This window comes from Corapipo altera, unplaced genomic scaffold (genome assembly GCF_003945725.1).
Source record: "Corapipo altera isolate COAL_440 unplaced genomic scaffold, ASM394572v1 2, whole genome shotgun sequence".
NCBI classification, from domain to species: domain Eukaryota; kingdom Metazoa; phylum Chordata; class Aves; order Passeriformes; family Pipridae; genus Corapipo; species Corapipo altera.
In genome coordinates, this window is record NW_020884890.1 from 1,201,182 (window position 1) to 1,225,943 (window position 24,762).

General features: G+C 35.3%; 1 protein-coding gene across 2 annotated transcripts in view; it reads right to left on the reverse strand.

The window, feature by feature from the left end:
* The window catches only part of COL21A1 (collagen type XXI alpha 1 chain), a 97,517-nt gene that overhangs the window by 41,537 nt on the left and 31,218 nt on the right, over nt 1-24,762 (reverse strand). The window contains exons 4-14 of one of the 2 annotated variants that reach the window (XM_027645093.1): nt 24,492-24,660; nt 24,143-24,359; nt 22,102-22,275; nt 21,089-21,166; nt 18,707-18,715; nt 17,569-17,652; nt 15,255-15,317; nt 5,471-5,524; nt 4,517-4,570; nt 1,958-2,011; nt 1,062-1,115 (exon numbers count right to left, since the gene is read on the reverse strand). In XM_027645093.1, coding sequence (XP_027500894.1) covers nt 1,062-1,115; nt 1,958-2,011; nt 4,517-4,570; nt 5,471-5,524; nt 15,255-15,317; nt 17,569-17,652; nt 18,707-18,715; nt 21,089-21,166; nt 22,102-22,275; nt 24,143-24,359; nt 24,492-24,660 — 1,010 coding nt within the window. The remainder of the gene's footprint in view (nt 1-1,061; nt 1,116-1,957; nt 2,012-4,516; nt 4,571-5,470; nt 5,525-15,254; nt 15,318-17,568; nt 17,653-18,706; nt 18,716-21,088; nt 21,167-22,101; nt 22,276-24,142; nt 24,360-24,491; nt 24,661-24,762) is intronic. The other variant, XM_027645094.1, reaches the window with a different exon arrangement.

Below are 24,762 nucleotides of genomic sequence, written 5' to 3' on the forward strand. Positions count from 1 at the left end.
AAAATGTACTGGAGATCTGTTTCTTTCTTAGTACAGTCAGCTGCCAATTAATAACTACCCTGTTACAGAAACATAAATATGTTTGAATATACAGAAATGCTAACACAGACCCTCTTTCAAATTGCTTAAAACTCCAGAGCAATAAACACATGAAGAAAGTATAAGGACACGTGAAAATGTAACTGTTAACTCTGGATGGCCAAAATACGCTCTCTGCTTTATATAAATTACAGATTAAAATATCTCTCTTCGTGGCCACTATAAGCCTCAATCCTTTCGTGTGCTCCTCTCCTCACTCCCCTAACTCCTCTCCCTTGCTCCTGTTTGGTTATACATACATTTCTATGTATTAAAAAGTACAGACTTCTTTGCAATTATTATGTATACCCCATACATGGTGTGTTATCCCACAGATGCATTTGCAAAAAATATATGCATTTTGTGTTACGTGAAACTGAATTACACCAACCCATTAACAGGATGAAGACAGTTCTCCAAACATGCAAATATGCAGAGAGCAAGTTTGATAATACTAAACATAAGTACATCCAGTAACAACAGTGAAAATTTTTTTTGAGTTATGACTGCAGAATTAAATTATCTGTGAATACATATTATAAAAATATAAATGATATTCCATAGGGTTCCCATGCCCCAGAGCTGGCAGCAGGGAAGGAACGTGAGAAGGAAGGGGAGCAGAGAGCTCTTGTGGACTGACCACCCCACCCTGTTCCCTGTTCCCCATTCAGTGAAGGATGGGAGTTGAGCCTAGGAAAAAGGCTCAACTGGGAGAGGTGGTTTAGTTTTTGTCTTTGTTTCTCACTACCCAAATCTATTTTACTTGTCATTAAATTAAATTAATTTTCTCCAAATTGATACTAACTGGCAGGTGATCTCCCTTATCTGGACCCACAAGCTTTTCCATCTTATTTTCTCCCGCCATACTGCTGAGAAGGGGGAATGAGAGAGTGGCTGGGGGGACATCAGGCAGCCAGCCAAGGTCACCCTATCACAGATACCAATAACATTTTGCTTTAACTTATAATTACAAGTTCACTTGCCTTTTTCCCATATATTCCTGGCTCTCCTTGATCTCCTTTAGGACCCCTTTCTCCCTAGACAAAATGTGTGTGAACAAGTTAATTTTTAAAATAGAAGTAGTTATATAAAGATACATATACGAAGTATACATGTATAACAGACTCAAAACAAAGCAGGCAGAGCTCTATGTGATATAAAAAATATGCCCAAGACAGTAAACACAAATCCTGAATTTTCCAAGCTCTCCTAGGGGCAGAAGCCCAGAATGTCCAACACTGATAGTGAGGCAATCCACAGCTTGCAGGCTTAATGTTTCTACTTTTTATGGAAGGTACTTTGTGATTCTGGTTGCTTCAATATAGGTAGGAACCTCAGTGAAAATTCAGTTCCTTGAAAAGTGCTGCACTTTTTTGAAGACCTTATTTAAAAAGTTTAAAACACAAATTTGAAAAAACTAAGAAATATATCCAGTTAAATACTAACATAGAAGAAAAGAAGATATGGTTGATGATGATTTAGAGAACATACACATGAACTAAACTTGCTGGGATAGACCAGAACTATCCTTTAAAATGCTGTCACCCAAATTTAACAACTTGAAGGAAATAGTATAATTATATTTTTATTTTTGACATATTATTTGCGATGAAGAAGGTTCTAAGTAGTAGTAAAATCAAAGTAATTAATGTAAAATCCCATAGAGTAGAACAAAAATAAAAAAATAGACGGTTTGATATCTATGTAATGAAGTTCCATGGCATGTATCTTCCCTAAATTTCAGCATCGTATCCACTGATTTTATGTAGGTCATCAAATACACTGATAGTATTGTATACAGGCTTATTTTTCCCCTAAATTAAACCACAGAGCAACTTGAAACACAGGAATACTGTAACAAGACATATTTCATTTCAACCTTTGGTGCTGGCATCCCATGTAATCCAGGAAAACCAGGTAGTCCACTGTCACCCTAAAAGAGCAAACATATTTTAAATCCTTGTATCTGAAATAGTTGTAATGTACTATAATAACATTCATATCCTCATGATCAACAAATAGTGGAAAGATGTTATGTACCACCATATCAACTTCATAACATTCTATGATGATTGGTGAGAGTTTGTTGATCTTCAAACAAGATTCAGTACATAAAAGAAAAAAAAACCTAAAACAATCATTAAATTTCAGAATAAATTTTACTTTCTGAATAAATATATTCTGAATAAATATTCTGAATAAATCTTATGGGGATTCAAAAGTAGCAATTTAGCTTTAACAAGATGAAAAAAAGCTTTGAAAATCTATGTAGGAGCTGTGATAATTCTACCATCCATTCCTAATCCCCAAATAAGGAAACTCCATAAATCTGTAATGGCTTTGCTTTGACCTGTTAGTGAAAATATCAAAGACCTACCGACCTTATCAAATTTCTCACCAGCTTACTCTGCATGAGTGAAGTATTAAAAAAATAAGGAATTAAGTACTTTCTCTAGAAACCAAACAAAATTAAACCAAAGTAGACTGATATAAAACAACTTTGGCACTTTGACAAATGAGTTCTTATTTCTGTGGAAGACAGAATACGCTTTGGTAAAAGCAGTTGGCAACTGAAAAGACAAGGTAAATCATCAGTTCTTTTTATTGTTTTCAGAAGTGTTAGACATCAGGAATTCCAAATTTTTGCTGGTACTGTTGGTACTGAAGATATTTAACTGACAATTTGTCTGCAAGCTCCTTTGAACAATTACAACAAAAGGCTAAATTATAACTTGTCAGTACCTGACTTGAAGCAATAAAACCAAGCTTTGTTGTCTGTTTCAGGAGACCAGTTTTACTTCACATGGGACAGAGCCAACCCCAAAATCATTTTTGGTCAATCAAAATGTTTTCTCTCTGTTAATGTCTAACTCTATATTAAACAATACATTTCAATTTGTTTGATCTGTTTCAATCATAAAGAAAGAATAGTAAACTATGCTTGGGAAGCTGTTTCATGTAATATTTCAAGTTCTAAGGCAAAGGTTAACCATGGCAACATATATCAGTGCTATTTATCAAAGCCATTCATGTCTAAGAAGATATGGACAGTTCTGTCATATATTCGCAGAAGACAGAAACACAACCACAGGAATGATAGCTTATAGGTTAATGCTATCAAAATATCTCTTAACAAATAAATATTGAAAACAGGTGGAACGGAGTTCAAAAAATCAGCAAAGCTTATAAAATAAACACTTTGTGCATCCACTGCTTCTTAATGAAAAAGATTGGAGTTTCAATTTCTATTCAGAAATGGTGACTCAATTATTGGATAAACTAAAACACTTGGAAATGGAAACAGTTTTAAATTAGCTGCTACAGAAACTTTACAAGTAATGGGATGAAATTAAGAAATGAAAATTTGTGCTGAATTTCCAGGAAAAAAATTCTAATGGCAAGATGTATTTTACAACGGAAAAGTTTCCTAAAACAGTGGTGGAAGCCCTATTTCTTGGCACATTTTAAACAAGGCTGGACTGAGCAATAGGAAATATTCTATCTGTCATAACACTGCACTGCCAGGAGAATAGAGTTTTTCATCAGCAATATCTTAATTTCTACACATGGTCTAATACCCACTGATTGATAAGATTAACATCTAAAATCAATTAGACTGAGATGACTAAAGCATAGAAAACATAAGCACATTTTTCACCCCTAATCGTGCACTTGAGAATTCTGCTGAACAGTGATGAATTTAAGGACTTGTTTTTAATATTGGGAACTTCAGAAAGGAATTCTAAGACTTGTTGGGAAAACAAGCATTTGTTTTACAGAAGAGGCTTTTAAGTTTTAATAAACCAAAACCAAAATCATTTTTATCACAATCAACTTAGAATTTTTCTAAACATAAGGCAGAAATGTGGGCATGGATATTTACATATCAATGAAACTTGGCAATGCCAATGGCCAGTTTATTCTCTGTGCATACAGAAGATCCAGAGTCAAGTTTATCCAGATTATCAGAAGGGAGTTACATATAAGATTCCACAGCTGTCTGTAGCTCCAAGCTACTGGCTACACCTCAGCTAGAATTTTCCACAAAAAGCTTTGGTTTCAATTAGTCAGTGTTTTCTGATAAGAAGTGCCATCCAAAAATTCCTACGTAGGTCATCTGGATGCTTACTTAAAGAGGAAAAGGGTGAAAAGAGTTAAAAAGAAAACCATTCTGACAGAAGTCTGTATTGTGCTTCCAGGTACCCATACTTAGATATGCTTTTCTAAATATATAAGTTATTCAGTCCAGTGAAGTTGCTACTGGCAGTACTAAAGCCTATATGACCTTTATTAAATAAAGTAGACCAGATTCAGAATTTAAATTTAGGATTCTTAATCCTTTCTTATTACCCTTCTAATAAACAATTCTCACAGAACCTTCATGTGAAAATACTGATATTATTAACTGATACTATTATTATTGTTTGGTTTTTTTTACCTTCGCCCCATCTTGTCCTGGCTCTCCCTTGATACCTGGCAAGCCACGAGGTCCCTAAAGTCAGGAAAAAAATGAAAACCAGTTCAAATACTAATTCAATCTGATATAGAACAAGACACAGAAATGTGATACAACATGACCCAGAGACCAACGTGTCAGCTGGTTGATTACGACATTTTTGTAATTGTACACAAAGGCAGAACCAAGCATGAAACGCATCCAGCATGTATGAATATGGCACACCATCATAACCCATATCTCAGGAGTACAGAAACTACTTTTTGTTCTAATCAAGGACAAAAAGAATGTCACACAGGCTGTATTAGCCCAGGGATGTCCCCCTCAAATGTCCATCAGACAGCCTTCACATATGCCATGTTGCAGGCTCGCTCCTGGCCCCAGCATTCTCTCAGATGTTTAATTCAACAAACTACCAAGTCCTTTACTATCAGCCAGACTGGATCGTGCCACAAGTAAAATACAGTACTGGTTTCCAACAACTGTCTCAGTAAGGACTACTAAATTTATACAACAAAGAAAGAAAATTAATTCTCCTCCATCAGACTGGACTTTATCTGAAACTTTGTTTTGGACATGTGCATTGAGGGTAATCCATCTCCATGACAAGACTTCAGATCACTGTTAGTGATTCATAGGAAAATTGAAGGAACTACTCTTTGGCTTCTGGACCAGGACAAAAATGTCTAAGCTGCAGCTGAGTCCATCTTCTACAGGCCTTACCTAGCACTGATTAAATTTGCCAGTCTAATTGTCAGCCTACCTTCAAATCCCAAATCCATTCACCCACGGATGGTCCCTGATTTCATGACATCACTTGAGCCCTTTTTGAACCCCAACCTCAACTCTCTATGAAAAACAATGGATATTGAGAGAGACTTGGCAGGATTTGTCTCAGATCTAGTCTCAAAATCTAGGAATGAAACAGCAATTTACCTGAATCCCTGGAGTTCCTGGGATACCTGGAGTTCCTGCTGACCCCTGATATCCCTAAGGAAAAGAAGCAAGACTTGTGACTTTTCAAAAGTCACGTATACAAATTTCCAAACATCTATTTAAAGAAAAAACAATCTACCTGCCTACTAGAGAACTGTTGTCACAGCCCTGTCATTGTAGGTCACAAATTTTAGCAACTGCTATTACAGTCATATATTTGGGATTTACACTTCAGCCTTCAAAAGCTTTCATATCTGCATCTGAAGTTTGCAGCCTCCAGACTTTAGTTAAAATCAGTTATTTTAGAATTGTTACACAAAAGCATAACAAACGCATTGTTTTATTTTCAACTGGGGGAAAAAAGAAAAAAGAAATTAATCCACATATGTTGACACACTTTTTCGCTCACTCTCTCTCTCTCAAGAAAAATAGCTGAAAAATGTCAGGAGTTTTAAAGGCTTATTCCTAGTTACAGAAACAAGCTTTAACAAATAAGGTATGTTCTAATTCATTATGCAGTTAGTTTTGTAGTATCTCTAAATAATAAAAACTTCATTCTAAATACTAAGCACTTAGCTATGAACTTGAAGGTATATTACAGGCTATGCAAATACAAAAAATTATTAGAATGACTGGGACTATGAAAAGAAATACTAAATAATTCATAAGTTGAAAAGAGAATTTCAGGAATGTTTTACTAGAAATCAACATTGGCAGAACAAGAGAACCTCTACAGAATCCAAAATATATGTCTAAGTTTTGGTAGATTTGATTCAATTACTACAGCATAGATAACCAGATTTTATGCAAAATGAACAAGTGCTTTAAAGAATCCTTTAAGAGAGGCAAGTTACTGAAGAATAAGAATTTTACATAGTTCCTTTAAAAATATGTCATTCCAATGGAGAAAATTAGCTGCCAGGAGGGATTTTATTGATAAAACATTCAAAATAAGAGGAGAAATTGCTCTATAAAACTCTGAGGCTATTTGGCTCAGACATTTCAACAGGCAGACAAAACTAAATGTGATAAATCCCATTAAATGGACTATTCAATTTCAAATACCCAGAATTTGATCTTGATTTGAACTGAGAGAACTAATAATCCTATTTCTAAATGAGTTTCGGTCTTAAAAACTTAGCACAAAATTTAATGGGGGGATTACCACACTAGTAAAAAGGGGTTAATAGAACCTTTTCAATTCAAGAAAGGCAACATGTATGTCTGATAGCTTCTTTAAATCAGTCAGAGCTTCCTAGGAATAATAAAAAAAGCTAAAATTATTTGCTGGGTTAGATACAAGAGAGTCTTTGCTGTGTTCTCTTCCCAAAAGACATTTGAGCAGATGACTGATGAGCCAGCTGGTAATGTTTAGTACAGAAGCAAACAGAATTCTAGGTCTCTGTCATACATGGATCCTCTATCAAGCATTCCACTTCCACTGCTCAAGGCAGTTCTAACAAAATCAGCTTTAACTTTAAATGGTATAGCACTCCCAGATTGCTCATAGGCCTCCCAGGTAGCTGAAATAATTCACCAAACCAAAAAATGCCTTTAAAAGTGTATCCCTTTTTTTCCTTCTAAAAAAAAGAAAAAAAAGGCAAAAGGTTTGTATGACTTTCCGTAGGATATAATTATATATAAATAAAACTCTATTTTATATTTTAGATCTCTGCAATGCAATTTCCCTTCTCCCTCTAACTGAGAAGGGGAAGAAGTAGAGGAGTTCAATTTCCTGGCTGAACTGAATTTTGAAATTCACAACATGAATAGAGGATGGCAGAAGACTTTTCAGCTTACAAAACTGCATATTTAGCTCAGAGCTACATATTGTAATGTGATTTCAACACAAATCAAACATATTGTCAGTGTGCTCTGTTAATGGAAAGCTGGAATAGAGAAGATTCAAAAGGAAATTTGCAGAAAGTCACAAAAATGAGAATCGGTGTCTGGTAAAAATCACATAGCAATTATCTGGACAATGTAAAACCACCTTCTGTAAAAAGAAAACTGGATTTCATAAAAACTGAGCATGTATTTGTATCACTATTCCTTTTGCAGTACGGATTATCAATTTATATGATAAAGCCTACAAATTTTTTGCACTAAAGTCAACTCAAATCCTCTTTCCCTAACCGCAAAGCCCTCAGTAGGAGTACCTATGTGACACACATACATATGCTGCAAGAACGGCAGTGCCACAGTTGCCACTTTATGTAAAAGGGACAGAAGTGAAAATTCCCGTTACAATTGACACTGCTGAGTTCAGGACTGAAGGTTCACTTTCAAATACAGTAAAAGCATTAAATTTGCCACAAAAAATAATACTTTTTATCTGGGTTTGGTTTTCTCTCATGAACTTCTCAGAAGACACACAAATAGTGTGAGAAGTATTATAGTTAACTATGAATTTGATACGCAATTTTGAATCCAGTTCCCTAAACACAGGCAGTACCTGTCATTTGAGATTCTTTGGATACCCACCCAGTGGTAGAAGACAGTGGTACAAGATATTTGCCCACTGTCTTGCAGCGTCGGCAAAACAAAATACCTTGCAGCATAAAAATCCTATACTTGCTGAGTAATACGATAATTTAGACACCCTGTGTCTTTGTACCCATTTAAAGAGTAAATGTACATGCCCTCACTGGTAATATCAATAACTAAAATCCTGCCAGGCAACAGAAATGATAGAAAGTACTCCATGTGTTTGAATTAAGTGTTTTAACCTTTCTCTGAGAATTTTTTCTATCATCTAATGGTTTTGCCTCAGGTCCTTTCTCTTCCTTTTCTCAAGGAGCTTTTTTTCTAACATCTCTAATACCTCACTATGTCTGTACTCATGTGGCTATTGCTTTTCTTTTTCCTGCCCCTTTGGACATGTGGATCAGTCAAGTGGCCCTCTTCAGCATGTCTGTTTGGAGTCTGTGCCTTACTCCTTTCTCTGGGACTTTCTTAAGCAGTGGTAACTCAGGAGCTCAGAACAACAGTCATCTCTCTCTCCTCCCTCTGTTAAACAGCACAGCGCTGTAGAAGGACTTCTGTGGCCAACAGGTCCAGGGAAGTGATTCTTCCCCTGTACTCTGTGCTGGTGAGGCCACACCTGGAGTACTGTGTCCAGTTCTGGGCCCCTCAGTTCAGGAAGGATATTGAGGTCCTGGAGCAGGTCCAGAGAAGAGCAACGAGGCTGGGCAAGGGATTTCAACACAAGTCCTATGAGGAGAGGCTGAGGGAGCTGGGGTTGTTCAGCCTGGAGAAGAGGAGGCTACAACTCTCTACAACTCCCTGACAGGAGGGGGGAGCCAGGTGGGGGTTGGTCTCTTTTCCCAGGTTAACTATCAGTAATACAAAAAGGTATGGTCTTAAGCTGTGCCAAGGGAGGTTTAGGTTGGATATTAGGAAGAAATTCTTTACAAAGAGGGTAATCAGACATTGGAATGGGCTGCTTAGGGAAGCGGTGGATTCTCCGCCCCTGGAGGTTTTTAAGATGAGACTGGATGTGGCACTTAGTGCCATGGTCTAGTAACCACGGTGGTAGCGGATCAAGGGTTGGACTTGATGATCTCGGAGGTCCCTTCCAACCCAACTGATTCTATGATTTTATGATTCTATGATTTACTTCTGCAGCTCACCAGAACTGTCTCTGCAGTGAAGCCCACACTGAAGCAAAAATGAAGGGCAGATCCAGCATTAGATCGGAAAGGTAGCTAAATGAAGCTTTTATCTTCCAACGTAAATTTGAGGGTGATTCCTGATCAAATATTTATTATCATGTAAACATTATTATGGGAAAAGTAAAAAAGAAAGTTTTCATTGGCTTGTATGTCGCCCTTTTTTGGGTTTGCCTTGTTTGGTCTGTTTATTATTTCTTCATTTCATTACACTTTCTTCCATTAGCTACTCCATCATCTGCCAAGGCTTTCATAACTCAGAGCCCCTACCAGTATATTTTACATGAACATGATGTTCTCAAATACCTGAGAGGAAAAAAGATCCATCAAGATCATTAAATGTCATAAATCCAGTTAAAAAATTCCTGAGCTGCAGAGTGTTGGGAGATGAGATGATGTACTGAGGGAGTATAACTTCCTGCTCACTGCTTAGTTGTTCATCCTTATCATATCATCTGCCTTTGGCTACTGCTGTCTAAACTACAAGCTGTAGGCAGTACAATCCGGCATCGGGCATCGCTCCAATTTCAAAGTGGTAGGTCTCAGGGAAGCCATTACACAACTGTATTAGAATGGAGCAATTGTATTTCCTCTCATAACAACAATGTCATGGTTTTACTGAGGAATACGTACTTTTCTGGAATTGAAAGCAGCATTTTATGGATGAATTATCAACTATGTCTATGAAATTTTCCTGAGAAAAGTAGCTGCAGAGTTTAGAACAACTTAAATCTCAGGCAAATCATGCAATAGCACAGGGAATTCTAAGTATACATAAAAATATTATCCATTTTTATTCCAAAAGCACTGTTGATTTGGCCTTCAGTTGGTCAGCAAATATGAAACTCTAGTTAGTACAGCTGTAAAAATGTACTATATTTTTTAAAAAATATATTGGAATGATCAGAAATTACTTATTATGTGAGGCTTTGATACCTTATGAACTTTCTATCTACATATATCAGTAAAGTCAGTCTCATCAGATTAAACTGCTTATTGCTTGTAGATACTGTAAAGACAAGGTAAACAGTTCCAAACTTTCATGAATCAAACTAGATGGAATACTGGAAAATTGTCCAGATTTTCCAGCTGCATGGTTCACAGTTCAAAACTGAAAACTAAGTGGGGTTTTTTTAAATTTCTTTCAACAGACTGATAACCTATCACCTCTATTAACCACAAGTTATTGCTGCACAGACTCTGATCATTTATTTTTCCCCGTGAGTTTTTCCCCTGCACATAAAAAGTATCCTTTGGAATAAAAAATGGCTTTATGACCACACAGTCAGGCTGCTGAGCACTTTCAGGGCCAGCAATCACTCCAACTGTTTCTTCTGGATGAATAATGTCCATTAAATAAGTCTGAGTTGAGATTCAAATACTATTTTTACCCTTCCACTTACTTACCAGTGCTTTTCTCTTGACTAAACATTTTAATAATTTCAGGTTCTGAATCACATTTTTGATTGTAAAAACTGTATTTTCATTAATTATTATGCTTCTCACTTTCAGGCTTTTTTACAGTAACTTCAACTGATCCTTTCTGTATGTATCAGAAAATAAACAGAGGTGGCAATTAAAGGGAAAAAACAACATATGAACAAAACTAATAAAAAGAACAATTAAGAAATTATTGAAAATGAATTATGTTTATGTTCACCTTCCCAAATATTACAGAAAATAATTTTACTGGGTAACGCCAGGTGAATAATTATGTTCTGGTAAGATTGAAGGTATTAACAGGAATTGTTTTGAATTTTTCTGGACTAAAATTAACTTTACATATCAGAACAATCTAGCCAGTCCAAAAACAATAAACTAAATTTTCTTTGATGTTTTACCTAAAAAATCAGTTACATCACATCAACATGGCTAGGCTTTGCAAACGAAGATTTGGGAAAGGCTCTATCCACATTTGTTACAAGCACACTGGTAGCTAATAAGGCCAATACGAGATAGGCATGTCCGATTGCAAAAGGCACAGCAGAAAGACTCCTTAGGAGGTATATTCTGCAAGACACGGTTCTTTCTGCGCTGTCTTTTCTCCTCAAGAGTGATCCTGCGTGCGTTCTCAAAAGCATCAGCAGCGTTATAGATGGTGTGTCTCCAGGCCTCCTGATTTGAGGTCAGAGTAGACCAGTTATGGTGATCAATATGGCCGAGGCTGAGATGTTGTTTCAGGGAGTCCTTGTATCTTCTCTTCAGGGCTCCTCTCATGCAGCAGCCAGTGGCAAGTTCATCATAAAGCAAGATCTTAGGGAGGCGGTGGTCCTTTATCCTTGAGATGTGCCCTGCCCAGCGCAGCTGTGTTCTCAGCAACATGGCCTCAATACTTGTGACTGCTGTTTGTTCTAGAACAGATGTATTGGTCACATAATCTGACCAGTGGATGTTAAGGATTGTACGGAGGCAGCGTTGATGGAAGCATTCTACGAGACGCAGGTGGTGGCGGTAGATGACCCATGATTCAGAACCATATAAAAGAGTAGACAGCACAATAGCTTTGTAAACATTGATCTTGGTACTTTTCTTCAAGTGTTTATTACACCATACTCTTTTATGGAGTTTTCCAAAAGTACTATATGCCTTTGCTAACCTGTTGTCTATCTCTCCGTCAATCTTACTGTCCGAGGAGATGAGGAGATGAGGTTACCTAGGTAATTAAACTGCTGGACTGATTTGAGCTCTGATTGGCCAATGGTGATATGGGGATGATGGAAGACTTCCTGAGGTGCAGGTTGATAGAGAACTTCTGTCTTCTTTAAACTGACTTCCAGCCCAAAGAGCTCAGCAGGGTCTGCAAAGTCAGATGTTAAATGCTGCAGAGCTGCTTCTGTGTGGGCCACAAGGGTGGCATCATCACAATCTTTTTCAGCATGATGCTCCAAAGGGCCACTGCAGACCTCGATGATCAGAATGGTATCTACATTTGATACTATACTGATGGAAGCCTATTCAACCTAAGGCAACTGAAGGCCCACACTAAGACCTTAAATCAAAAAATCAGTTACATATAGTAATATAAATGCATGCCTAAAACCTTTCTCAGAGGAAGTCAACATTTTTTTGACTAGTTATACTGTTCAGAGAAAATGAATACCAGATAGGCAAACTGGAATAACTTTAGAGTAGAAAATAGAAACGCGTTTGGGAACAGAAACGATTGACTTTGCAGGAAAAGTTCTTCACTCAAAAGTCACTTGATTAAACAAGATTGACTACACAACCACCTGTAAGCCTATGGTGCTGTCTGAATTAAGAGCTTGCTTCTCAGAGTTCCCCAGGTGATACAGCTAAAAAGATTCATATGAGCACAGTTTCCTCAAACAATGAAAATCACTGACAGCACAGAAAACATACAAGTCATATTAGCAAATACATAAGTAAAACAGAAAGACAGTGAGAGGAATCTGTTTTCCTGCACAGTGTATCTAAAGGGTCTCCCACCATTCACAGCTAAAAGTTTGCCTGGAAAGCACTCAATAATCTACTGTAAGGAACAATAATGTACTGGCCAGACCTGCAGATGATCTAATAGTTTTGTAATTATGTCCTTACAAAGAACGAGTGCAAAAACTGCAGCTGATATTTCAAAAACGTTACTGAGTTAATAAAGTTATAGGATTTTGCTGTAAGCATTTCAAATAACATATGAACTTCAGCAAAGTGGTAACATTTCTCCTTTAGTGGGGCTTTTTGATTCTCATTCTGAGATACTTTTGGTAATCTTTTTTATGTTCAGAGAATGCCCATCTATGCAAATTATGACTCGCTCACAGGAAAAAAGAAGCCGTAACTGCCAGTTTACAAAGTTACAGGAAGTCTAGAGTATCAATTTATTTCTCCTTCATAAGTCATGCTGTTACAAATTTCAGTGACTATGGAAAACATATAGCATTGAAGTAGAAAACCTATTCATAAAAGTATGAAACAGTCACAACAAATTGTTTCTAGAACAATACTATTGCAGCTGACTAGATGCTTCAGAAATGCAGTCTATTTTCCTACCAATACCCAGTACATTCTGCCTTCGTTAAAGCTTACATGATATCACTTTGTCAGAATATCAGACTTAGCTGGATTAAAAACAGCTCTGCTATGATTATCAATACTGCAAATCTCCTTCCAGAAATCATCATGGTCAAACAGTGATGGACACCTTCTCCCAGGCAACTCCAGGTTCAAACAGTCTGTATACCTGTCTTCTGTAGGAGATCAGAACTGCTCTTCATAAGCTTAAGCACCACCAACTATCAACTGAAAACTTATTCTGATTAAATCCACTTCCCCATCTTAGAATACTTTAAAACCTGTATGTTCAGGATTGTTTAGAACCAAAATGCAGTATTTTAAAGCACTGATAATTTCAATTCAGATTGTCTTCTCTAATTCTAGTTTTAAAAAACTCTGAAGGTAACAGCTATCAAAAGCTGTTTAAGACCAAAGCAAAAGTATAAAAATGTTTTTATACCACAGGAAAAATAAGGATCTTTGCTTGTGGAACTACTGAAAAATTCATGTACTCAATTCTCATCTGGGCCTTCATGGTCAGGTTTCAATATAACGTCTCATATTTCAAACAGGGAATTATTCAGTTTTAGAAACAATTCCATTTCTTGTTTTCAGTGCCTATTTTCCTGTCAAATTAGCTCTGCTTACAAATGGAATCATCACAATTAAATTAACCAGGTGCCATCCCTAAGTAAAGGCCAACACATAACTAAAGAACAAAACAGGATAAATGTGAACATTTTATAGGGTACAGCATGGAGTTTTTTCTTTGTAATTGGTAATACTTATTACCCTGACAAGACAATATATCCAAATAAGTATCAATCTCCACTGTTTAGGTGGTATAGAAATGAATGTATTACTAGTATGAAATATTCTTAACAAAAATTGAATGTTAGCTGTTTTTATGAAGCCATCAAAGTTGGTGGGTAGTGCCTTGTTAGTAGGAATAATGTGCTAAAGTACTAGAATTGATAAACAAGGGCAGATTTGGTAAAGACTTTTCAATAGTTACAGTATCATCATTAATCTTTCCAGTTTAAGCAGAGAAATTATTCTATTTTTAGAAGTAATTTTTTAAATGATCCCAAACTTTTTTTCTTTTTCCTTTATTTTTTTTTATATAAATAAAATAGCTTCTAATGCATAGTAAACAACATTCTTAGAAAAGGAATGAGTGGTCAAGTCTCCTGGCTTTTGACCTGCCTTCTCTTAACACACCATATTACCACTGTGATGATACAGACTGCAGGCTGCTAACGAACCTGTAGTCAACACAGAAGCTTAGCTGTCAATATCTTAGAGGCTTTCTGTTAGATCAGAGACCTAATATATTTTGAAATAAACCTTAGGCTACTTTTACATATTTGTTTGCTTCTATTAAAATTTTATTACAACAAAGAATTTTAACCTTGAAGACCAGACAAGCCATTGCCAAATCTGTCATTTTTATTTTAGGGACATATGTTATTCATCTACTTTTTTTCACTCTTTACCATCCTGGTATCATATTAATGGAAAGACAATTTAAAAAGTAAAATCTAGGGTAGGAGAAATATAAGTATTTTTATATGTTTTTATACATTTTATGATGTATGTTTTAACACATAATGTTCAGAATTGAAAAACAGCTATATTTTTAACATTTTTCATTTATATCTACATATTTTGATGGACTACTTGATGTAGCCTACAAAGAAACTAAACACAGCAAGCTTAAACATGAGTAGCAATCCCTAAGAAAAAAACAGACAGGATTTTAGCTGCCCTGAAGTGCTTTCTAATGAACCAGTTCTTAAGGAGTAATGACTGAAGGTGGTAAGTGCTGCAAAATTATGCGAAGACCAACAGGAGCACTCATAGCCTGTTCTCTGATTTAGAGCAGTGCCTAACTCATATTTACAATACTTTAGCTTGAAACAAAAATAATACGATTAACATATTCATAGAACTGCTACATGCAGATAGCACTTAAGTGACATTCACAGTTTCAAAGAATGAAGACAAAAGCATCTAAATCTGAAAATCTGGTATCCCTGCTACCTGTTTTTTCTCCTATTAATTTTACATTTACAATATATGACTAAGTTTTTAGTACTCACAGGCTTACCATCTGGACCAGGCTGACCAGGGTAACCATGATTTCCAGGCTGCCCAGGGTCACCCTATGGAGAAGCAATATGTTAACACACAAAATATATGAAAGAGCACTTCAAAGTGCTCAAACACAGAGGAACCTTAACCCTACAACATTCCACAAAACAAGGCCAGATACCTGCTATTGTGGAGTAATTCTCCTTCTATGGGAGAATTCCCCCCAGGACTTGGAGAAGTGAGCCCACACAGTTACCACCCAAGTTTGACCCATCATCTCAAATGCTTTCAAGGTTTTTAACATTTTAATCAACAGAAATAAAAACAATTTTCATCAAACAGATGAAACAATCTTTATTAAAATCTTGTTAATCAAGTAGTTCTACTTTGAAGAAAACTCCCATTTGCTTTGCCTGAGTCTAATTCCTAAAACAAAAGCACTGGAAAGGCAGGTGCCAGGACTAAAACCTGCTAAATAATATAAACTTCTCCCTACACACTTATGGCTGTCTAAAAAATACAAGGTTTTTTAGATTTCTTCTTAAAAGTCCTTTGCAACTATTGTTATAGCCTTTGCTATGATCATGTCAAAGTAAAAGAAAAGTTGGATCCTCAGAATCATGTTTATAGCAAGAAAGCAGGAACTTCCTGTTCTATCCTCCTAGAGTATTGACTTTGTCTATTTTACTAACACCCTCTATGTGAGCTCAGCAAAATCCATTAAGACTTGATCTACTAAAACATTTTTCTTCTACAGGAGTGCTAAGCAGGTACTGATGTCTTCAGCCTGAACCATCTACTGGTTGCAAGTCAGTTATAGCTGCAGAATTGTTATAAACAGGGAGGACATTAAAGGGGAAACAGGAAACTAGCTTTCAATGTGACTATGAAAAAACTTATTTTCACATATAAACCACAGAAATGTAATACTGAACTAAATGGGAAAGGATATAGAATAATGTCCCTTTAAAAATGCCTAACAGTTACTGTTTGCTAAATTAATAATAGGTTACCCAGAATTATTGTGATCCAAATTAAGAAGTCCAGATTTGACATTTGATCAATAATAAATCTGCTTTCAAATGCACTATTTAAACGAGGAAATTTTATGCTTTAACTTGAAAAGCTTAAAATATCAGTTACTTTTTTTAAAATTGTTTTGATTTCATTAGTTTTATTGTAGCCCATTAATATCACAAACACAGAAATAAAGTTTAAATTTATATGGTTCCAGAGTTCAGTATTCAATAGTTAAGAAATATCATAACTAAGATAACCTTTTCAATCTTAAATTGGCTTCCTTTTCACTCTTTCTGCAGCCTTCTGGGTTAGGTAGCATCTTGTCACCTGTATTATTCAGTTATCCCCCCAAAAATATTATATTGCAATTCTGCTGAAAGATTGCACATGAAGCAGCAGCCTAAAAAAAATTGTACAGGTTACCCTAATTCTGACATTTCATACTCCTTCATACTTTATAGGAAGTAGTTTTCAATTTTTTTAAGTGATAAATAGTTTATTCTCTCTCTCTTAAATACGCTAAAGAGAAAAAAAAGGTAAAAAACCCACAAAAATTCTATTACATGAAATAATAATTATGATCTCCATATTGTGGATTCCAATTCCCTCATCAGAAACCTTTACCACTGTAACAATAAGCCTTTTGACTTGAGTTAGCTCCAGCATACTGTAACCTCATACAATGAGAGTAGAAGGTTTTTTATTCATTTGCTTAATGAAAGACAAGTGGTCTGGGGTTTTCTTGTCTACACTTGTAAGTAACTCTGTAAGTACTGCTTAGCACAGTTATTGAGAAAGGTACTACAGCAAAATACTAGGGATTTAAGTTTGCCATGTTAGACATTTGCAACTCCAGTGTGGTTCTCATTTTAGCTCTTCAGCCCTGAAGGGACATCATCAGAACAGCTGAGGTGGAAGTCTCCCAGTAAGCACCTATTTCCTTCTTTTACAAAGAAGGAAAAAAACCCTCCCAATAAAAAGACTTTTTTTAGCAAATCATTCAATTCTCAAACAACTAACAGTGCAGCATCATTAGCTGAAGAGTAGCAAAGAAACATAATTTTGCACCCATGAACATCTTCCTTAAAAAACAGAAGATATATTTGTTTTATTAGGAGTTATGGCAGCAAAACCTGTCCTTGAGGATCCTAATCACTATATCCATGCACTAGAAAACAGAACTAGGAGAATTTGCCCCTACTTTTTCAATCTGCCTAATTATGACTGGCCAACAAAAGATCTGAGAATAAATAAAATTTAAAAAAAAAATACTGTGCTCAATAAGACAGAATAAATACTTACTTTGGGGCCTGGAGGTCCTTGCTTTCCTGGTGGGCATATGCAGGGGGCAGGTGTTGAGCCTACATCACTAGGACCATTCATGCACTACCAAGAGTTAAACCAGCCATCAATACATATGCCAAAAGCATTCAACAAATATATCATAACATTATATGAAGCTGATTTTCCTTAAGTCGGCTTTAACTTGGGTCCTGGCTTTCACTCCTTCGTTCGGCTGGAACTTCTGTTTATCTGAATATTGCCCTCCAACTAATTTTCATGCATGATTTCGCTATTTTATCCAGAATAAAAACAAACAACAAAGTACCAATACTGGGCTGATACCTCTAACTTGGTTCTGTTTTTTTTTTCACAAATATTTTGTCATATAGTTTGATAATTTTAAATCTTGCAACATGAAAAACTCTTCTCCTAAACCAATTTATATTAATAATTTTAAGTGTGATCAATTATCAAATATAATCCAAAATACAGGTACATCTGTACTAAATCCATATGTGGAAGTTAGACCCACTGAATTCTTTTTCACCCAGGAAGTTCTTAGAGCTACGGGAAGGCAAAAATTTAAGAATCCAAGCTACAAAAATGCAGTTTTTTATTATCTAAAACACTTTCCATAAGATCTTACTCATATTTTCTAAAATAACTAAGATTTTTTTACACAATGTTCTCTGAATCGAATTCTTTCCTGGGGTCAAATGATTGATAAAAAAACAAATCCACATTTTTTTTGCAATGGTACCAATTGGAATTACAAGGAAGGTTAAGGAAACTATCTATATCAAGCCTTCAGACAAGCTCCTGTTCAGGGAGCTCCCATGAGCACCATGAGGGTAACAGCTACCTGACTGTGGGTATCCCCATCCCTTGGCAACAGTATCCAGCCTGCAAATAGGAGCAACTGAATCGAACTGAGAAAAAAAATCAGGCCACTTATTCTAATAAACATGCATTTCTTCAGAAAAATTATTTTGAATTTATCTATTGATGAGAGTTCAATTAATGGAAATCCAGCACTTTTAAGATTAGCAAATCTCTGCTCCCCTTTGAAAACAATTATTACCTAGAATAATAAGAAGCTTATATAAAGTCAAATACTACCTTAAACTGAGTTTGAGTAGTTTAGGATCGAGCCTACCTCTCCATTCTGAAACAAGAAGAAACACAGTTTAAGAGCACAGGAATAGTTGTCAAAAGCAAAATCCATTAATTTTGGATTAATAACACTATCAAAACCAATCATAACTTTAAGGCTTTAACTACCAAGATATTGTAATTCAAATTTTTAGACTTTCTCAGATTTATGTGCAGCTGCTATCAACACATATGAAATAATTTTAGCTCATTTTGTTGTTAAGCTCAAAAGGAGCTACCAGCAGCAATACTTAAAAGCAATGACAAAATTAGAATTAATAAACCATGTCAATATTGACACAATTAATGTCTACGTTTGGGTCAAATCTCTTACCAAGAGTAACTTCTCATCAAAAAACTCCTCTGCTTATTCATTTATGTCAGAGAATGTACCAAAATATTTCTGCAATCTCTGATCTCTGCCTGAATTCACATCTGGGAAAACACAGAGCAGCACAGCAGCAAAGTTGACTTTTTCTTGCTGTCCAACATGACTGAATTAGACTTTGCTATCAAATGATTTTTTTTTTTCAGTATCTGAAGCACCACAGAACAATCCATTCCCAAGTATTCCAGTATAGCAAGCACAAAATTGTCTGTCTTAATGGTTTAGTAGCTACCAGTAGCTGCACCATTACAGGAATTTTCTAATGCATGTAACCACCAGAGATTCCCTACACACTCTGTGGAGAGAGACAGCTTCTTATGTTCTCAATTTTCAGCATAAGGAACCTCTAGAGAAGGTCATCTTTCTCCACGGATCATAAAGGAGCTTAAAATTACTATGCAGCCAGCTATGCAGCCAGGTATCTCTAGGAAAGGGGATGAATTTGGGCTGTAATTAGTACATACAGTCTCTGCTTATTTCATCAGCTCTGACACAACCACACTGACAGAATACAACCACAAAGTGCATATTCTTCCTTGGAGATCATGCAACATTTTTATTTTCTGAAAAAGTCCAGAATTTCATGGGTAAAGTCCAAATTTAACTAAAAACAATAGCAAGTGAAACTAAAATGTCAAAAATCAAATTTTTGGCTTGGACTCCTGGCCAAATAGCAGAGAATGTAAGATTTGACAGACTTTTTACTTTTTTCCACTTGCTTTCTTTATGTGAAATATTTTCATTTGTTTACTTGTCATATCCTACTTTTAATTTGCAATGAACAAAAAGAGATGTGGTGCAGTTAACTAGCCAAATACTGTATTTTGTTCAAGATTGAAAGCTAATTTTACAAAAGCATTCCTGAAACCATTAGTTCTTGACCTACACAGTCAGATTTCAGAACAGCTAATAATCCAGCCACCTACTTGTTGCTTAATTGAAAGTTGTGAGTTTTTTCAAAAATAATTTTAATAAGGATGTTGGCTGCAATAGACACACTGGCCCCAAACAAAAAGAAGAAAAACAGACTAGCCGGCAGCCTGTGCCAGTCTGGAAAAAAAATAAAATCTGGATGCTGAAGATTCCACAGTTCTATTGTCAAACCAGCAAAATGGTCCTGATACTAAATCAAATCACAACACAAAGAATATGGGCCTACATAGTAAGACACTGGTGGTTGATAATCTTTAGCATAGTTTGTTTTAGACACTAAACAAAGGAGAGCATTTATACATGCAGAAGGAATCTGAATGTATAAATCAATCTCCCGCTTTTACTTTGAGATGGAAACTGAATGCTTGAATCCAGCTCCAACTGTCAGACATGAACAGTTTCCAAAGCTGTTTGCATGTTTAACATTTTATTACGTTATTAACTGTAAGTAAGAGGACAAAGAGAGGGTCAATGGACCCCCATAAGTTTCCTAATTGTGTATATAAATTATAAAATCCTGAACAGAATTTTATTTTGTCTTATTTACAACATACTTCTGGAAATCTTGGCAACATTTCAGATAGTGGGATATTTATCATAGACCTCAGTACAGATATTTCTGACAGGAGAAAGTGATTTAGAAATATAGGTTTTTCAGTTATGTACCAAAATTTCAGAGTCTAAATGACCTGATAAGTAGTAAAAAGTATATCAGATAAGTTAAAAAGTCGTATGTAATGAATTCTACACTATTGTGACATAGAAGTTTTATTAATATATAATGCTTAAAATCTGAAATTTTAACAAAAGATCCCGAGATTCTTCTACACTGGTGTCAAATTTACACCATCAAATATCTAAACTAAAAAAACTTTTTAAATGCTTTGTGAAAAGTAAGGCTGAAAACAGACAAGGTTTGTGTCACTTGATATTGCACAGGTAATGAGCATGTGTTAGCACCAGCTGAAAAAACATAGTACTATTTATTTTAAGACTTCATTAAGTCAGCTTTAAACAGCAATTTGTAAAAACAACCAAGCAGTTCTCTTCATCTATCATACTCACAAATCCTGGGATCTCACAGACTGTTTCTCTATTATTTTGCTCTGGGTCACAGTAGATTCGCAGTTTTTGTATATCAAACTACAATTCAAAACATAAAGACTCTTTAGAGCTCTGTGTGTTCACTACAGTTAAAAAATCAATTAAAGATATAGAAACATTTTTAGTCTGGCAACTCACGCGCAACTAATTAAACATACTGTAACAGAATTATTTGAAGCAAAATAATCAATCCAAGATTTTTGTTTCTAAAATAACAGAAATCACTGCCCTTAATCCTTTGCAATAAATCCAAACTACAGTGGCTGCCAGTATCATTGCAGAAACAAGTTACAAGTGCAGGGAAAAATAACCTTTTTCTTTTTTTACCTTAATAACCTAGGATGATGCTCCTGCACTGACTTGCCTGTACTAGATGCAGGATTAGTAAATTCTGGTGAAGCATTAGAAGCATCTCTGATGCTTAAAAGAATTTCATTTAGAGTTTAGCATACAAATTAAATCTTTAAAAAGTAACCAATAAAAACACTGGCATCAGAAAAACAAAAGTTCTTGCCATTCTGCTTTGTTGCTATATTCCAAAAACATGAAACCTCTGTCAGTTTTTCTAGCATAAACTATCGTGATTGCAAAGTGAGGAGAAAGAAACTTCATCAAAATTTCGTTTTCTCCCTCTTTTATGAGCATAACCCACATACTGATGGAAGGAAAGCACAGAGGAAATTCCCTGCTTTCAGACACTGTTTCTCAAATTCAGGCAACCACGTTGCATCAGTTTCGTCCGCAAATGCCCCTTGAAATCAGTGAGACCGTAAGGCACCCATCACACAGGGATACATCAGTTGTGCTGAGTCCTCATGGTCATTTTTGTTCTCTCTTTTAAGTAGTAGGATTTTGTATAATAAATTTCAGTCTACTGTAAATTAGAAGAGTAAGCTCAAGGAAACAGAAGACGCCAATGTAATATTAATCTACAGTAGAATTACTGGATTATTGTAGTTTTAGCATATGCTTACCTGTACTGTTTCCTCCTTTCCAGGATACTTTCCTATTTGGGTTAGGCCACTGATGTAAATACCTAAAACGGGATGTAATGGCTTAGTTTCAATTTCTTGCCCATCTATATACAAAGTTACAGAGTCTTCTGTTACTAAAAGACGAATTTGATGCCAGCCTTCATCAAACAAAATCTAAGGAAAACAAAGAAAACAATTGTTTTAAACAAAATGTCTCCAATTTAAATAACAATAAAACTGCATTTGAATATTTAAACTACTGTTGGTGGTTGAGATGATCAGTGTTACAGGTTTTACATACAAAGAGTCGTAAACTGTATAGGCAAAAAAGTATTGCCAAGTAATACCGTAATTCAGATGACAATCAGTAATAATAAATCCCTATTTCAAAATTATTTTATAACTCACACAGATCTCTTTAGTCTATGATCTTGAACATGTCCAAACCTGTATTTGTTCAAAATATGCAGCCTGAAGCCTTTTTTTTCAGTAGTGGTATAATGACTCAAACCCTTCAGATCACAAACCATGGTGAAAACAAACTGGCAATTGAAAGTTTTTCGACTTAATATCTTACGAAAAAAAAGATGACATGGCAAAAAGGATCACAATATTCCAATGAATAAACCAGACATTACTCTACAGAACCTCAGGTCTCTAAAGCTTGAAAATCAAACAAATTACATAATTCTACAAGTAATAGAAAGCGAGAGATACCTTTAAAGCATTTACCTCACGGAGTTTAGAAATAAAATTCAATATGGGAAGGAACATCTTCCTGAGCCTATCTATTAATTTCAAAAACAATCTAGCTCGTTAGCCTAGCCTAGCCTAGATGCTAAAGTGCACAGAGATTAATCCCACACTAAATTGGAATTAATAAGAGTAAACTGAAATATGCATCTTTCATTAATTAATACATCTTTGTTACCTTTTTTAGACACATAGAGAGATTAAGCTTATTTCACTTAATAGTAATACATCCTATAAAAGTACCTCTGCTTCTATTTTATTTTCTTACATAGATTGTTTTTATTTATTTACAATGGTTCTCATTACAAGATAAAACAAACAACAGATCAGAATATATAATCTTTCAATTTTCCAGTTAAAGAGATAAATTATCATAAAGGTTTATTAAATAAAAAGGTTAATTAAGAGCATATTGACATTTATATGGTGCTCAGAGACATACAGCTCTAAAAAAGCCATGAACTTATTCTCCATAATAGCAGTGCAAGCACAGAGAAACACAAAAGAAAAAAACCACAGAAGTTGTGTTTTCATGGTGAAGTTCATGGATACCTGGGACTGAAAGAATATGACTGATTTGTCACTGTAGCTCCTAGAAACATTTAAATATTAATTTTTTGATTGACTTAAAACTGAATTTTTTAACAATTTCCAGTAAGTCAAGTTTAACACAGTTTCTTAAAAAATAATAAAATTTATTTCCCTTACTAATAATTATAATAAAGTAGAGGAAATTTGGAAAGCAAAAAGCAAAAATTCTCCATCCAATAACAGAAGAATGAAATACCTCTCCCTAGGAAAAGCTTAGTAATTAAGACCTATTCCTTGGATAGGAGTCCTTCCTTCATAGACGATTTAAAGTGAAATTCCTTTAGTCTGACTTAGAGTAGGGATTCAAATGTAGGCCCTCGCTTCCCAGGAAAGTTGAACCCATTTGGTCATGAAGCACTCCAGTGGTAAATCCTTCCCACTCTTTGCCTGCTGAATCTCTGTTCACTTAAATAACTCTCCCCATGGCAGGAATGGTGATCTCTGGGCTGCATATATTCCTATACTGCTATAAATGCATGAGTAGAAGACATTCAGTCTCTATCCCTCTGTCTCATCTGCAACCAAGACAATCTTTCTTACAAGATTTGAATATTTCACTGGAAATTATTGAAGAAAGACTGAAAGAGAACCTTCAGACTACACTAGAAAACAATACAACTGGTTTGGACAAATGGGGAATAATGGAATAACGTGTATTTAAATAAGTATTCCAGTATGAAGATAACATACTCCTTACCTTTACATGAGGTGCAGCAAACGTAAGAACTTGGGTGCCATTTATTAAACTTGTTGTAGTGAATGATAGTGTTTTCTCTTCTCCGTTAATAGTGACTGATATCTGTGGTCTCTTATCCAGACTCAGAATTCTCCACAAATCCCATGTCTTTTTTACTTTAAATCTTTGAGTGGAAACAAACACATAAGATGGAGGAAGACCTTCTGGAAACACGTTCCTAAGTAAGGGAGAAGAGGGGAGAAAAAACCCCAGTACTTTAATATTCATATAAATCTTAAAATAACTCTCTCTCACTTAAAGCAAAAAAATAAATTACTAAGTATAGAATTGTATTTATAAATTTCAATACCTTGTCAATTCTGAGAGGTCAACACGTGGTGTTACTTCATAAGCTTTTGCATTAGTTGTTGGTATTTGAATTCTCTTTTTAACCTTTTTCTTCACACCTAATCCTACAAGAATGTCAAATCCTTTTTCATCTCGAGCTGCCACTGGAATTCTTGTTGGACAAACAGATTCTGTAAAGTAATAAATGCAAGGATAGTTCAAAATACGATTTAAAACTTCCAAAAAGTAAGCTTCAACCTAACTAATTTTTTGTATCTGCCTTTCAAGAAATA